General features: G+C 42.0%; 1 protein-coding gene across 11 annotated transcripts in view; it reads right to left on the bottom strand.

Moving 5' to 3' along the window:
* Nucleotides 1-15268, bottom strand: part of GIGYF2 (GRB10 interacting GYF protein 2) — a 237301-nt gene that overhangs the window by 2198 nt on the left and 219835 nt on the right. For 7 of the 11 annotated variants that reach the window (XM_068280676.1, XM_068280675.1, XM_068280681.1 and 4 more), the window contains 2 exons: nt 9584-9738; nt 2630-2802 (listed from right to left, as the gene is read on the bottom strand). In XM_068280676.1, the coding sequence (XP_068136777.1) occupies nt 2630-2802; nt 9584-9738 (328 nt within the window). The remainder of the gene's footprint in view (nt 1-2629; nt 2803-9583; nt 9739-15268) is intronic. The other 4 variants (XM_068280680.1, XM_068280682.1, XM_068280684.1 and 1 more) reach the window with 1 other exon arrangement.

Genomic DNA, 15268 nt, shown 5'->3' with positions numbered 1-15268 from the left:
CCGCAGCTCCGCACCCCGCCGGTGGCCTGGGGTCCCCTCCGTGAGCACGATCACGAGGGGAGCAGCTGTGCACTTGCGCAGAAGATTTCGACCTAGTGGGGTCGTCATCTGCAACGGAGGGGTTCCTGAGCCACCGGCTGGAAGCGGAGCTGCGGTGAGGGACATATCTGCTGCCAGGGACTGGAGGAAGTACTGGGTAATTTTTTTTTTGTTTATTTCGTTTGGACCTTCCCTTAAAATGGAAATACATATGGCAGTCTCCATAATTCTCTCACTATAGAATCACTTATTTCCGGTTAACCAGATTCACAGTTTAGTACTACCAAACGTGGATAACGTTTAGACAAGCTTGTTATTTTGCAAATGACAGTTCCTACCTCCAATGCCTAGAAATACATACTTCAGCATTCTGGCATCTCCAGCACCAATGTATTTGCTGCTCCAGCAGAAAACAGCTGGAAATGTGAGCAAATTGTGGTGTACAGAAGATTGTATGACACCAAGAAATGACTATTACTTGACCCCAGCTCTGAATACTGTACAACAAGACGTAACTGCCCTCCAACTCTCCAGGCTACTAGTTGGAGATATTCTTGTCATCGCGTGTATATACATTAATTCACAAAAATATATCAGAGACTTGGGAAACTTAAAGGACATTACAAAAATCTGTATGTACACATCCGATGTACTATTGTCCCATGTCCCAAAGGAAAATTAAATAACTTTTTCCCCTCTGTAGCTGTGTTTGTAGTATTCATTTGAAAGCTCTGAACCTTGGACTACTCCAAGATGTTTTGGTCAATCATCTTATATGGTATTGTCTATAGTCAGTGATTGCCCAATCAAATAAATGGAGACCGCACTCACAGTCTTAAATCATAGTTGAACAGTTTTAACACAAGATATCAAGTCCATTTAAGTAGAAACAACCACTTGGAAAAGAGTCCTTTTCCTCTTGCTGTCCCTCTGTGAGACTTGCTGACAAAACAAGTAGGGCGGAGTCTGTAGCAACACGTCATTGGCCTTATCAGGAAGCACTCACCACCAGGATCACAAAGCGGCAATAGGAAGAGCGTCCATTCAAGGACCAAGTGTCCCCATTTGTGCAATGCTCGTTATCCTTTGACAGTGTGTGAATGCAACTTTTGATACAAGTTTTTAACAAAAACAATCTTCACCATCTTGGCTCCCTTTGAGTTTTTAGTGTACTCTGATGATGAAGTAGCTGAGGAGAAAGAAGAAAGGCTTGTAAAACCCCCTAAAAAACATACAATCCCACCTCCGGTCTTAGAGGACGCCAGTGTGAGTGCAAGACACAGAGTGAGTGGTTCTGCATCGGTGGCAGTCATAAGGCGGAGTTACACGACACACTGTGGAATGGTGGAGGAACTATTACCTGGCATTGCTGTCTCCAGTTATTTTCCCCTGCATGTCGTGTCTAGGTCAAGCTCACAGAGGGTCAACAAGAGGAAAAGGACCGCTTTCCAAGTGGTTGTTTCTATTTAAATGGACTTGATAGCTTGTGGTAAAATGGTCTCTATCATCTGGTTTATTTGATTATTATTTATTTCTAAAGCGCCAACATAGTCTGTGGTGCTGTACAAATTAGGAAATGAACATGGGGTACATAATACAGACAAATGGTACAACATACCAAATACATATTTGTTTGAATTCATGTTGTACGCTGGTCCAAAAAACAATTATTACAATATTACTATCCTACTGATAGTGTTTTTCCTCTCTCAGAATTACATTATGAATTTGATTATCTGAAATGTATCAAATATGGTGAAATCTTTCATGCGGTCAGGTGCAGCTCAGCGGAATCAATGTTCCCAAGCCAAAAAAAAAGAAAAATATGTTGTCTCCCAGAATGCTTTGGGAAGAGAATTTGACATAGCCTAGGCTGGGACATCACTGGGAAGGGAGGGCTACATAACAATACACAGCTATATATAACTATAGGAAACCTTTCTGATACTGAAACCAGAATAATTCACTTAAAGGATACCCGAAGGGACATGTGACATGATGAGATAGACATGTGTATGTACAGTGCCTAGCATACAAATAACGATGCTGTGTTCCTTTTTTTCTCTGTCTGAAAGAGTTAAATATCAGGTATGTAAGTGGTTGACTCCGTCCTGACTCAGACAGGAAGTGACTACAGTGTGACCCTCACTAATAAGAAATCCCCCTTTTTATCTCTTTCTTGCTCTCAGAAGCCATTTTCTGCTAGGAAAGTGTTTTATAGTTGGAATTTCTTATTAGTGAGGGTAACACTGTAGTCACTTCCTGTCTGAGTCAGGACCGAGTCAGCCACTTACATACATGATATTTAACTCAGACAGAGAAAGAAAAAAGAACACAGCATAGTTATTTGTGTGCTAGGCACTGTACATACACATGTCTATCTCATCATGTCACTTCGGGTATCCTTTAAAAGTGGGTATCCTGAATAATTTACTACATTCTACTGTATGTCATTATGGTGCCCCTTTAACTTGAATCTGACAGGGTAAACCTCCCATCCAATTGACACAGAATGCCTTTCAGCACTATGGTACATAGAAAAAGGGATTCTCCTCAAACACTTACACTTTTATACCATGCTAGCACTTACGGTATTTGATACCTGTGGCGGTTTCTGTACAGTAGTTTTCTGCTTATTTCGACGCTCCAGAAATTGCTTGGAGAAGTCCTTTGCTTCTGGAGTGTCCCCTAAATATTCACAGACATAATCACGGACCTCAATGGGAGACTCCACTTCACGCAGGAAGGATACAAATGTGTGCACTATAAAAACAGAAAAGGATTATGTTATCTAAAACACTGTATAAAAAAAAATGTATTCAATGCAAGAATCAGAAAATATTATGTAACCAATGGAATTAGGAAAAACAAAAGTAATTAAATGGTGAGTAGCATTTGAGTTTTTCTCTTGAGCAACATTGCTTTGTGTTGGGAAAGCTTAAAATATGTTTTTATACTTTTACAAGTTGGGATGTTAACATAAACCTATAACATCAGCAAATGATGGTCTTTACATGATGGCCTCTAGTGCAGTATTTCATTCAGTAGCGAAGGCAGCCTAAAGGTAGCCACTAATGGTCAAATTCCTTGCAAAAAAATCGTTTGAGCGATCAGAAATTCTGATCGGATTGGATGAAAAATAATCTCAGTTGATGGGCACAATCGATTATAAAAAAATAGCAGTCTGATTGGATTTTCATCAAATCAAAATTTGAATTTTCTTGTTGGTTGTGATAGATAGGAAGCAAAGATTGGTTCGTTGATGGTGTAGCTAATTTTTTATTACAATCAGAATTATCTGATCGCGCAAATATTTTTTTTGCTAGAAATTGCACCATTAGTGGCCACCTTAATAAAACACACTGAATTCAAGTGCGTCTTCCAAAGGGACAGTGCTGCACAACACAGAACAAGCCTGTTTCTCACTGTGACTTTCCTATAAGGGTGCCTTGCAGAATGTAAAGCATCAACCATATAGTCTGTCTAAAATGAAAGGGTCATTGTATTGCCTCCAAACCTGAATAAAATCAAGGCCTTGCATGGAGGTGTCCTTAATGCCAAGGAGGATTCATAATTTAATATAATGTTCCATCAAATTAATATTTGGAGGGGGGAGGGGCGGTATTGGGGGGCAGGTAGCTACAGATACAACTTAGCTACTGTTCTTCAGTCTGCTGAAATCAATGTACAATCTGTATTGCTTCTCGTATATAAAGGAGAGGATTCCCAAATAGGGCAATAACTAGGCCGTATTTTATGCACAAAGATATTACTTCTATCTAATGTAACCTTTGATGCATGAAAACAAGCAGACATATATTCTGTGACCTAAAGACATTAGAAACAACTTCTGGGAGTAACTTAGATACTAAATAAATAAAATCACAGCTCTAATCTAAAAATAAAATATCATTCGCAGGCTGTAAGGAGAAAAAGCAAAAACAACCCCTTATCCTGCTTCAACAGTAGTACAGAAAACACAAAACTCCTACGCACTAGCAATATCTAATTTAATAAAATTCATCTAAAATGGCTCACAATAAATAAGTGGGCATCAACAAAATCCTCTATTGCAACATCAGCAAAGTACACATGTATTGTTAAAGCTTTATTGTCATCATAAAAATCAAATTTCAACAGCAACAAGTCTGAGTGTATTAAGTGATAAAGATGCTAAACCTGCATTCAAAACTTGCAAAAAACTTTTTCTGCTGTTGTAGTTTGTAGTAATCACATACTTTAGGAGCACTGGCCCTAGTGCCAAACAGTGCCAAAGAGTTGAATGCTGGGAGTTCTTTTTATCTATAATATATTCCTCCTCTTCCATTTATTTCCCTGCCTAGCTGCTTATCAGAAACACCCTCTGATTACTTGTGTTTACAAGCAAGGCTGAGGTGACTCAGTGATTGGATGTGTAAATAAAAAAAAAGACATTGCAGTTGTTAGTATACACCTCAGTGGGGGTGTCTGAAGATTCTGGGAGGAGGGCAGCTAATGAATACACAATGAGCAAGAGAAGGGAGGGGGGAAAACAAGAGTCAGGGAGGATATGATGTCAGCATTAGCTTGGCAAGATGGCCACTGTCTAGAATAGTATTTTCTGCTTTTCATTTATAAAATTCAAAGGAATCATTATGTGGATAGAACAATACATCTGTTATGCAAGTAGAAGTAGTATTTATCTACTTATATATGTGTTTTTTATTTCTAGGTTAGCATGGGTGTGGCTTGTTCTTTAAGTGACACTGCCTATTTATGTGGTATGCTGCCTTTTTTGTAATTAACGGAGAGGGGGCTTCATTCAACTTTTTTGCTGGGCAGGCCTACTGAGACCACTGTGAAGTTCACGTAAATTTGGCTCCACCCATGACCACACCCACATTCTGGTGCATGGTTTCACCACAAAATCATCCATACAGAGCCCCCTGATGATCAGTTTGTGAAAAGTAATAGATTTCTCATGGGAAAGGGGGTATTAGCTACTGATTGTGATGAAGTTCAATTTTTGGGTACGGTTTCTCTCTAAATCCACACACAAGAAAAAAAAAGGCGAGCCAACAGATGGCAATGATTCTGTTATAGTAAAGTTTTGTTTACATCTTTTATTTTATACTATTTTACTATAATGGTTTCTGGATTGTGGAAGGAATCAAGTGGGTTTCCATTGATCCTTATGGGGAAATTTGCTTTGATATAAGAGTGCTTTGGATTACAAGCATGTTTCTGGAACAAATTATGCTGGCAAACCAAGGTTCCTCTGCATAAGAAAATACTTTCTAGGGTTTACAGTATAGTATAATAAGGCCTGGGGGCACTTTATTATATTGTATTATGAAGAAGAGATACCTTAAAATACTGGAAGGTAATTTTCCTTGCATTTGACATCTACCAAACCTCCTGCAAGTTTTCCCCACACTACAGGTAATAAGTTACGATATTATCTAGGATTATACCACAGAATTCATCAATAGTCTAAGTTCTGAAGGTTTTCCAGACTGAATTCTGAAAGGTGCCATCCAGTCACCAGTCACAAACTGGGATGATTTGTGTAAGAAAACGCGGAAAAGCTGCCGCCAATACTCAAGGTGAGGTGGCTGACTCCGCGTTCAACATGGCAGCTGGCGCGCAGTCGGAGGGCGGAGAAACCGCCGCATGCTCTAACAACAGGGCGGCGGATTCCCCGTCCAACGCGGCAAGTTGCTCGCATAGGCCTGCTCCTCTCAGTAAGGCGGAATGCGGAAAAAACGCCGCACGCCCAGACAGCGGTGCGGCGGATTCCGCATTTAACACAGCAGAAGCATTACAACACATGACTGGTGTGGCTGGGACTGATAGTGCACACTGGTTTAGGAGGGCGCGCGTGCAGAGAGGCAGGGCCTTTATGGCAGTCAGAAGAGTGTCAGCTGACAATTGCGGCAACTGTCATTGGTCTAGCACTTAGGGGTGGCGCTGGAGAGCGCCGGTGTATATATACACTGGGTGCTGGTCATTCATCTGGTGTCTGGCGTTGCGATCACTATGTGGTAGCACTCAGAAATTGTCAGTATCTGTGTCTATTAGTCAGTTTCGTAGGTGTTGATGATCACGGAGCTCACACCTTAGCCTAGGAATTCTGTTATTATCTGTATTGTTTTCTAGACCAGTTTCCAAGGTGTTGACGGCCAAGGAACTCACACCTTAGTCTAGGAATTCTGTACCATCTGTATTATCTAGTCTAGTTCCTGGAGTGTGAGAATCTTGGAGCTCACACTCAAGTCAGGCATTGTTGATTATCTGTTATGACTTTCTGCATTCCTGACCATTCTCCTGATCTCTGATTTTGTACCTTTGTCATTCTGATTCTCTGTTGCCAAAACTCGGCTAGTCTCTGGATTCTGAATCTGCCTACTGTCTCTGTACTTTATCTGTCCGTGTGTTAACGACCTGGCTTGTCCGACCTCGAGAACTATCTCTCCTGTTAGGAGATAGTTCACAGATCTGTCAGTGACACTCCACCATTGGTGTCACTCACGTTCTGTCCTTCCCACTGTCTCAGCCTGGCTCCACCCCTTGGGGAGCATCAGGCCTGTGGAAGGAAGCTGATCCATAACAGTAGCCCCTACTGTCTAGCACCCATCCCACGGGTGCTTTCCTCAAAGTATCACTGTTGCACCAAACACTCATCTCTCAGGTGTCCAGAGGTTAGAAGATATATCTGATTCTCGGTGATACTGCAGATCATCAATAATCGGGTATATTCTGCATTCTCGGTGATACTGCAGATCACCGGTAATCAGACCCTCTCTGTGTTACACCGATCGTTACAATTTGTAGTGTTTTATTTTTTATTTCTCAGTCCAGAAATTGCAGATCTTACATTCATTCAATTTCAAAGCTGCTCTCAGTAAATATGGACTTGCCTGATGCCATTTTACATATTCTAGCAAATTGATCTTGGCCATAAAATTAAGATTTTTGTTTAGTGGACAATTTTACTAGCATTATGGATGGCATTTTCAAAGTGGAACATTTAACAAACAGTGCACTGAAGTCAAATATTAGTCTCATTTTCCTCCTGAGCATTGGTACTACAAAAAGTGGAAGACCCATATTAGACTGACAAGTGAAAGCCCATTAGAGGATACAGTTTTCGGTAGTTACTACTCAGTCTAAGTGCTACGTGCTTTCCAGGTGAGCTGTTGGAGAGACATAGGGCAGTAAAAATGTTCAGCTTTATTTTGTGAAAGTGTTACTTTACTGCCATCTGCTGGTAAAAGATAATGCTTGCACAGGCTAAAGATATGTGGTGTTAGATGTATTTTTTCCAGGCCTGCTTTCACCTGTAACATGAATCACCACTATTTCTGGTCAGTCCTACAAATAACAGTACACAGCAGGAGGTCGTGCTCTTGTAAATCAGCCCACCTTAGTCCTGAGCCAGTTTTAAAGGAAAACTTAAGTCAAATATAAAAAATGATTTTTACTCACCCGGGGCATCCCTCAGCCCCCCGAAGCTGGATGGTGCCCTCACAGCCCCGCTCCGATTGTCCTGTCCCCGCTGGCAGCTACTTCCGGGTTCGGCGACAGCCGCCGACAGGCTGGGAACGCGGCTGATTTTCCGTGTTCCCAGCCGCTATATCACCCTCTATGCTGCTATAGCGTATAACATATACGCTATAGCAGCATAGAGGGTGATTTAGCGGCTGGGAACGCGGAAAATCAGCCGCGTTCCCAGCCTGTCAGCGGCTGTCGCCGAGCCCGGAAGTAGCCGCCGGCGGGGACAGGACGACCGGAGCGGGGCTGCGAGGGCACCATCCAGCTTCGGGGGGCTGAGGGATGCCCCGGGTGAGTAAAATTTTTTTATATTTGACTTAAGTTTTCCTTTAAGTCCCAGTATAGTGTAAAATCTTTACTGTCATAAAATATTTAAAAAAGTTATACTCGCATGAGCCAAAATTAAAAACAACACCTGATGAGTAATGAACTATGAAATGCGTTGGAAGAACTATGGGACACGTGGAAGTCAGTGTTATGCCAAAAGTTATGTTTTAAAGAGCGGTTTATTTAGGTTCACATATGTGCGCGACTTAATCTTTACGGTTAACGAACGAGATAGGGACTGTAGGTTCATTGTTGACCTGAATCTGTTCTTAAGTCGGAATATTGTGCCATCTCTGTCCCCTGTACCTCTGTGCCCCCCTGTGTCACCTCTGCCCTTTGTAGCTGTTTATATAAAAGTTTAACAGCCATTTTTTCTTTGATTTTTTTTAAAATCGATTTTCTCAAAAATTACAAGTCCAAATTGAAAACAGTTTTTTGACTCCATGCCGTTCGTATAGGAGGGTCGTTCGTAAGTTGGGCCATCCTTAAAGGACAGTTAAAGTGAGAGATTATGGAGGCTGCCATATTTATTTCCTTTTAAACAATACCAATTGTCTGGCAGCCCTGCTGGTCTATTTGGCTGCAGTAGTGTTTGAATCAGACCAGAAACAAGCATGCAGATAATCTGTCAGATCTGACAATAATGTCAGAAACACACGATTTGCTTCATACTTGTTCAAGGTCTGTGGCTAAAAGTAATAGAAGCAGAAGATCAACAGGAATGCCAGGCAACTGGTATTGCTTAAAAGAAAATAAATATGGCAGCCTCCATAATCCTCTCACTTCAACTGTCCTTTAAGTTGTTCTAAAATAAGATGTGAGGAGATAGCAGCGGTGTATATAAGTACTGGACTGCAGTGTGGGGGTGCCGTAGCTGTGGAGAGCTTGGCAAATGCATATGCTGGCTGGGCTGCATCTGTCTTATGAATTGGACAGCACTGGGATGGTGAAAGGCCATTCTGTGCGGTGCTGGGAAATACTATACACAAGGTGCAGTGCCAGACAGCATACCAATTGTGAATTATCTAGTTTGGGTTGGTGTTTGCTCTCTGTGGCTCAGCAGCTAGTCCACAGTGTCAGTGGCCGTGAGAGCAGTTTGGTGTTCGTCCTATCCTCTTGTGGTGGCTGATCACGCTCATGTGGAAGCATTTGAGGGTGTTAGCTCAGCCGTCTTTGTGTAACAGACGTATGTTATGCAGTTTTCTGAGGTTGAGTGCTGGATTGCTGGTGGAGTCTGAAAGGAGAAGTGGACTTTACTGGGGACTAAACTAGAACAGGACTACCAGGGAAAGTGCAACCTCCTGCTGTGAACTATTATGCTATCTGGATCAACAGTGCTGATGTAAGCAGTGTGACCTGAAAAGTGACAGCCCTTTTAACTATAATTGCAAGAGGTCTTTTAAACTATAAATGTGTCTTGCTATACCAACTATAGTCCTAGCAATAAGGATCATGAGCAAAGACAACCGTACTGTATCTACGCAATACTGAAAGGATCAAGCATAAAAAAACAAAACACACACACACCTGAGTATAAACCAAGATTTTGATTTTGCTTTGGGGCCATTTTAGGAGCAAAAAAATGTTGGCTTATACTTGATGTGTTCTCCAGAAGATTTGAGTGTGTTTACACATAAAACTTTACAAAGATGAATATAATCTTTCATGCCATTATAGAACGCACCATCCAGATTGTGAGCGGTGTTGAGAGAATGCAGCGTCTGCTCACACCACTGGGTGAAGCCATCGGCACACTTGTTCGCTCCCTGGAATAGTCTAACAAGCTTCTCTTCCTGCTCAACCTTCTTGCTTTGCCGGCTGTTGACTCCGGATGGCTTACTGAAGAGGCAGAAAAAAAAGAAATGCTTAATATCAGAACCAGAGATACATCTTTTCTTAATGACAATACAATAATATATAAATCCCAATTACCCAATGTCCATCTGTGTGCCTACTTCCACCACTGACACCTTAAACATACATAGGGCAGACATTTTACATACGGTAAAATTACATATATGAAATATCATGATAGTTTAAAGTGAATGGGAACTGCATTTAAAAAAAATGAAGCAAATACTTACCTAAGGAGAGGGAAGGCTCTGGGTTGTATAGAGCCTTCCATCTCCTCTCTCGGTGCTCTCTACTCTGTGCTGGCTCCTCCCCGTTTCAATCCCCCGCCGCAAGGGTATTTGGAAGTCTTTGGGAGCCGTGTCCTCCCAAAGACGTGCGGCTCCATACTGCACAGGCGTGAGCGTGCAAGAGAGCGTGCTTGCGCCGGTGCAGTACAGGGCGGCCCTTTTTCAGGAGCACTCGGGCTCCCTGAAGACTTCTGAAGCCTCCTTCGGCCGGGTAAAGCAGTATTTGACTAAAGTCAAATACTGCTACCGGTCGAGCCAGCACTGGATTGAGGGGACCAGGAAAGGAGCCGGAAGACTCTAGGACCCAGAGCCTTCCCTCTCCTTGGGTAAATATCTGTCTCATTTTTTTTATGCGTTTCCCATTCACTTTAAAAATGCAATATCAAGGCTTCAATTTACACACTACAAATACCTATGTGCTAATAGTACAAAATTGTTTATATTCAAAATATTACGTAGTTGAATACGTTCTTTTAGGCTATACAATAAGACACATGAATCTTCTTTTCTAGCTTGCTGCCCTATTGTGCACCTCCTCTGGTGTAACAGTATGGGATGTTTTAGAGCAGAGCTTTCCAAATCTGTCCTCAGGCATCAAGCAGCTGTGTACTCTGCATGGATTTGCTTTCCCAAGCACAGCTAGCTTGATCACGGCGTGAATTAACCAAGTAGACTTTTCTCTGCTCTTATGCAGAGATGTACAAAAATCAGTGCTGCTAGTGGGGTCTAAATAAAGGGTTAAACCTGAGCCAAGGTCAATGCAGGGCTGCAAGATATCTATGGAGGGTAACCGATACACACAACTTTCCTTACGTTTTAAGAGAACTTAAAAAAAAAATAGATACTCACCTAAGAAGAGGGTAGGGTCTGAATCCTTTAGAGTCTCCTTGTTCCACTGCTGAGCCCCCATTCAAATCTCCCGTCGGCTGTGTCTTCAGATTTCTTTGGAGTACTCGGGTCTCTGGAAGTACGCTGAGACCTGAGTACTTCTGTGGCCTTCCGAGGTGACCTGAAGGCCTCTTGGAGATTAAAGTCAGAGGCTGGAATGGTGGAATCGGAAGTGGAACAGGGGGCTGCACAGGAGAACAGGAAAGCTCTAAGGGATCCAGAGCCTTCCCTCTACTTGGATGAATAATTTTTTTTTAAAGGTTACAGTTTTTTCTTTAAGGGCAAATAACATGGGAAGGTTTACACACCTCAAAACTGAACACCATGACCAATGGAAACCATTAATGGCCTGTAGATATGGCATGAGGCAGAGATGCATGCATCATCAGGGCAGCAGTAACCACCCTCAGCTGCAGGCATATGGGTTGTGGCTGGCAGATATCCCATTGCAAAGAACAAAAGTAATGGAAGACTCTGGCTAAATGCCTCATATAGCCTGTCTGTGTGAATGGAGCTGCTCCATATACAAATTGTTTTATGTATTCAGGACAATGTGATCAGATACAGTATAGGACTTATGCTAGCAATAGGGATGGTCAATGAGATGCAAAAAAAGTAACATGGAATCATTTGCTCTTAGACCATCCCTTGCTAGCAACATATGTGTTAACAGCCTTATCTGGGAAACAATCACTGCCCAAACGGAGTAGGTCAGGTACAAGTCAACAATGCCCCTCACTGTGCCACTTAATCATCATTAAGAGGGCCACACACGATACAATAACATGATCCGATTTTACTGCAATTCGATAAATATGAAAAAAATAGACAGCTTTTTTTCATTTGACTGAAAAATCTGATCGGATTTCCCGTTTATCGATCCGGAATGCTGGAAATTTTTCTAAAGATTGTATAGTGTGTGTTAGATTGTCAATTTATTAATATACACATGCTAGCAATTTTTTCAAAGTTTCCAATCATTTTTATCATAATTGGGGAAAAATTTAACATAGGTGTGTGGTACATTGGGTCACATTTTTCAAATGTTACAATCAGTCAGAAAAATTGTTTGCAATTCTTAAATTGAACAGATATTTAAACAAGTTGTATGGTTTGTGGCCACCTTAAGGGCCCATTTCCACTGCAGCCGCACGCGTCTGCGGCACTTCCGGGTCTGCGGTTACGCTGACGAATCCCATGAGCATGGCATATGCACGGCTATGGGATTCGCAAGGAAATGACAGCCAAATCGCTAACGCAAGTGATTCGGCCTGCGGTGCCCTTGTTCTCTATGGCAGAGTTTCCCCCGCTATTTGCCTGCGGGGAAACTCTGCGGATTCGGAGCGGAAACCGCTCCAGTGGAAACGGGCCCTTAGAGCAATCTCTTACAGAATTGACAGAACAGCTGGCATTGTGCTTGCTCTATAGTGCCTCTCACTGAGTTGCTGTCCCTTCTTCACAAAGACAATAAGAACAATTTCCAACACAGCTATAACACCAAAAATTATGCAGATGAACTACTGAGTTGGGTTTGTTTTCTGATATCAATCTAAGCTGAAACTGAATAATAAGGTCTGAACATGTAGTAGAAGTGAGCGAACACTGACAGACATTTCAACAATAAAGGTCTCAGCGACTTAAAGCACCAATAAACCATTTTAGCATGAGAGCTGGGTGGAAGTGACCTCACTCGTCCAGTGACTGCAGCTGCCGTCTGTCTCAATAAAGGTCCTGTATTGCAAGTGTATTAGAATGCATGCACATTGCTTTGCTCTATTTACTGACAGGCAAAATGCAGAGGTGGCAACAATGCATTGGTCACCAACAAGTCCCCTATCAGGTTCCAGTAGTATCACATAAATGTTACTACCTCAGTCTCCAATCAGTTAGGAACCGCATAGCTCCTAATAAATAAGCAAACAAATAACAGATACACTCTCCTCCCCACTTTATAAAATAAAAAACAACAAGAACACATGCAGGGGTTTTTTTGTGACGCACACCAACACCTAACGGGTAATTTCAAATTAACTTCAAGTTTATTAATAAAAATAGTCAACATTCTTTTGTTTTCTTATAACAAAGATTGTAGCTCAAAGACCTAGATCTTCTCTGCTTCTGCATGATTTATAGTGTTGCAGTGGACACTGATGGATAAGTAGCCTACCAATTAGGACACAAAGAACCAGTTGCAGAATACAGAATATTTCTCATAACTATAAAATACTAGGTCAAGCTAAAGCTGAAAAGAATTAGGCAAACTAAAAAGAATTGAGACAATTGTATTGACATTTTGTGTATGTGGGACAACTTCATTTCAGCATGTTAGGTCCAAGTATTCATGTAAACGTCTTTCTTTAACCATTTCTGCCACTGGGACGTGAGCTTCACATCCACAGCGGCAGCTGCTACAGCCGCAGGGATGCGCTAGTCATGTCCTTGCAGTGTGGGGGGTTTGCATGCAATAGTGCGGGCAAATGCCCGCAATCGCGATGTTGCTGGTAGCAGGGGGGATGGGCTGCAGGGGGGCAAAAGTCCCCTTTGCCAATCCGTACATGTCCGCCAAGAATAAACACTGTTTTTGTTCAAAAACGGTGTTTATTCTTAACCAGAGCCGCGGCACTTCCTTCCGCCGTTGATCGTTCGATTTATGAATGGGAACAAAGTCCCGTTCATTAATCTCCCTGCAGGCTACCATGATCACGTCCCTAGTTACAATGTAGCAACACATTGTTTACTATGTAGCGTAGATATTGTACGCTAATGGGATTTGCTCAGCGGGGACATCTTGTGGCCAAATAATAAAATTACACTTCAAAAAGGAGAAAAAGGTGTGTGTATGGCACATCCCATCAATTGGAAACCTCAAAGAGCAATAAAGTGTAATCACATAGCAAAACAATCTTTCCAGCGTCCTCAGTTATATGCTTGCTGTTAGGTCGCCCAATTCTGCCACTCAGACGTGTGCACTGCTCATCAAAGAAGAAACTCACATCAATATCTGATTCCAAGAAGAAAGCAAAGAGCATGCACCTTCCGTCTAAATAGTGTTGTTTAATGGCAGTGAAGACAACCTTAAAATTCTTGCAGGCATTTCATATCGATACAGTGTTGCATAAAGTATGCTTGTCAGACATCTCTTACGTGACCGGCAAAGAAACCTTCGGTGGCTGGTGCTGGAGGTGGGTGCCCGGCTAAGAGTGGGGAGGCGACGGCCGTTTCGCGTCTATGCGACGCTTGGTCACGCGTTCCACTGTCGGACAGTGGAACGCGTGACCAAGCGTCGCATAGACGCGAAACGGCCGTCGCCTCCCCACTCTTAGCCGGGCACCCACCTCCAGCACCAGCCACCGAAGGTTTCTTTGCCGGTCACGTAAGAGATGTCTGACAAGCATACTTTATGCAACACTGTATCGATATGAAATGCCTGCAAGAATTTTAAGGTTGTCTTCACTGCCATTAAACAACACTATTTAGACGGAAGGTGCATGCTCTTTGCTTTCTTCTTGGAATCAGAAAATAATAAAATTACACCTACTGACTTTAGGGAATAAAAAAAAAATATGTACAGTGGGATGCGAAAGTTTGGGAAACCTTATTAATCACGATTTTCCTGTATAAATAGCTGGTTGTTACGATAAAAATTGTCAGTTAAATATATCATATAGGAGACACACAGTGATATTTGAGAAGTGAAATGAAGTTTATTGAATTTACAGACAGTGCACAGTAATTGTTTAAACACAATTAGGCAATTGCATAAATTTGGGCACGGTTGTCATTTTGATTCCAAAACCATTAGTACTAATTATTGGAACTCAAATTGGCTTAGTAAGCTCAGTGACCCCTGACCTACATACAGGTGAATCCAATTATAAGTATTTAAGGGGGTCAATTGTAAGTTTCCATTCTCTTAATTTTCTCTGAAGACTAGCAACATGGGGGTCTAAAAAATTCTCAAATGACCTGAAGACAAAGATTGTTCACTATCATGGTTTAGGGGAAGGGTACTGGATTCAGAGATTTCAGCTGTCTGTTTCCACAATTAGGAACCTATTTAGGAAATGTAAGACCACAGGCTCAGTTGAAGTTATGGCTCAAAGCGGCAGACCAAGAAAAATCTCAGTCAGAATCAACCCACAGACCAGCACCAAATATCCACAACATCATCTTGCTGCAGATGGAGTCACTGTGCATCGTTCAACCATTCGGTGCACTTTACACAAGGAGATGCTGTATGCGACAGTGATGCAGAGGAAGCCTTTTCTCCACCCACAGCATAAACAGAGCCGCTTGAGGTATGCTAAAGCACATTTGGACAAGCCAGCTTAATTTTGAAA

Source organism: Hyperolius riggenbachi, chromosome 4, assembly GCF_040937935.1.
Source record: "Hyperolius riggenbachi isolate aHypRig1 chromosome 4, aHypRig1.pri, whole genome shotgun sequence".
Lineage (NCBI taxonomy): Eukaryota > Metazoa > Chordata > Amphibia > Anura > Hyperoliidae > Hyperolius > Hyperolius riggenbachi.
The sequence above is the reverse complement of the archived record's forward strand: the minus strand, read 5'-3'. Positions and strand labels throughout refer to the sequence as shown.